The following is a 1,532-nucleotide window of genomic DNA, read 5'->3' on the forward strand; positions in this document are numbered from 1 at the left end:
AACTATTATTCGGTTACATTTTCCAATAGTTAAGTTAATCTAAAGTCCTCTTTCTTTTGTTTGTATTTTAATGATAGTATTTAAATAAATTGTGTTTTGCTTAATGTCGAGTAGTTTGACCGGTCGCATCACATTTGGAACACCCACTTTACATCTACCTTTAAAATCAGAAAAAGTTAGGGACTAAGCTACCTTCCTAAAATATTTTGAGGGGTCTGGTCTGGTCTATAACAGTGGGCCATATGAAACGCCCTTCACAGCAGTGTGGTCTTGTAGTTAAGTCCTTTAAAAAAAAAAGCAGTGGCAGTGTCTATTGCTGTCAGAGGGATAACCATAAAGCTGTCTCCACCCGCCGACCGGCCCTGGCACCTTAAGGACCTTTCCACTTGCATGGTGGACATGGAGATGGAGATGGCCTTGACTTCCTTCAAGATGATCTCCCAAGCAGGCAAGTTGACAACCAGGGTAGGGTAAGGACCCAAAAAGCCTCCAACACACCGTCGTGCTTTTTACTGAGTGCACACGAATCCTCCTTTAGGGGGCAGTACCCCTTTAAGAAAGGTGCCATCTGGTGGCAAAATCGACAGTGGGACAGAAACAGGGACTCGGGAGGGCCAAACTGGACTGGTATCAATCTCGGGGGGTGGGGGGAGGAATCTAATTGCAAAAATCTTTCTGGTTGTGTATTTACTTTGATCAGTGCGTTGTGAAAGCTGACTAGGTTAATAGAGCCACAGAGGGGCGTACTCTATTACACATCACTGTTGCAGACTTGTGTGCAAAAGTTAACTTCAGTTTTTTTTCCAAAACAAAAATCGCTGTTTTTTTTCGTAAAAACACCCAGAGAAGATTGATATTGTTGCATATTGTGGTTATGCATATGAATGATGTCCAAAAGGAAAGGTCGGGCTTATAGGAGAAGGAGACGAAGAGATTGCGTGAGCCGGGAGTACCAGGGAACACACGCAGTGGAGACTGGAGGTAAAACGCAGGCGAGATTAAGCAGCATCCCGGGGGAACGGCAGCTTCTCTCTCCGGCTTAGCACATGAGACGTTAAGGCAGTGAGACCGAGTAGATGTATAGGCCCTTATAGCACCACTCTCCGCATTGCTGTGTGTGACTTCCTTCGAGCTTTGGGCTAGATGAGGATCGCCACCTATTGGCAAGTCCCAAACCGGACCTGAAACACAGGAGCTCAAATGCATGAGATGTTCTGCAAATTGAGAGATCAGGATTAACACTCCAGGCCAGAGGTGGTGGGAGAAAAAGACAAGAACAAAGCCAAAATCAGTACCTAAAAATGAATGCCCCAGTTGTGAAATATACAGCTCGGACCGTATGCAGCAGAGGTTTTAGTGCTTTTTTGTTCCTTTTGGGATCCCCATTGAAAGAAAGGGGCTCAGTGAAAAATTACCTTGATTCTTAAAATCACCTCTTGTCCCTGACTCAGAAGCGTTTCGCAAATTGTAATGCTGCATTGACTGAATTCAGTTAATAGCATCATTTAGAGATCATATCAAAAACTGGTGCA

General features: G+C 44.4%; 1 protein-coding gene across 1 annotated transcript in view; it reads left to right on the plus strand.

Annotated features, from left to right (window-relative positions):
• The first annotated feature begins 513 nt into the window (after positions 1-513).
• setd4 (SET domain containing 4) overlaps positions 514-1,532 on the plus strand; it is a 22,835-nt gene continuing 21,816 nt past the window's right edge. Inside the window, exon 1 of the mRNA XM_020532192.2 lies at positions 514-981. Within this exon, the coding sequence (XP_020387781.2) occupies positions 885-981 (97 nt within the window). The 5' untranslated portion in view covers positions 514-884. The remainder of the gene's footprint in view (positions 982-1,532) is intronic.

The sequence above is a fragment of the Rhincodon typus genome, chromosome 11, assembly GCF_021869965.1.
Source record: "Rhincodon typus isolate 14 chromosome 11, sRhiTyp1.1, whole genome shotgun sequence".
Lineage (NCBI taxonomy): Eukaryota > Metazoa > Chordata > Chondrichthyes > Orectolobiformes > Rhincodontidae > Rhincodon > Rhincodon typus.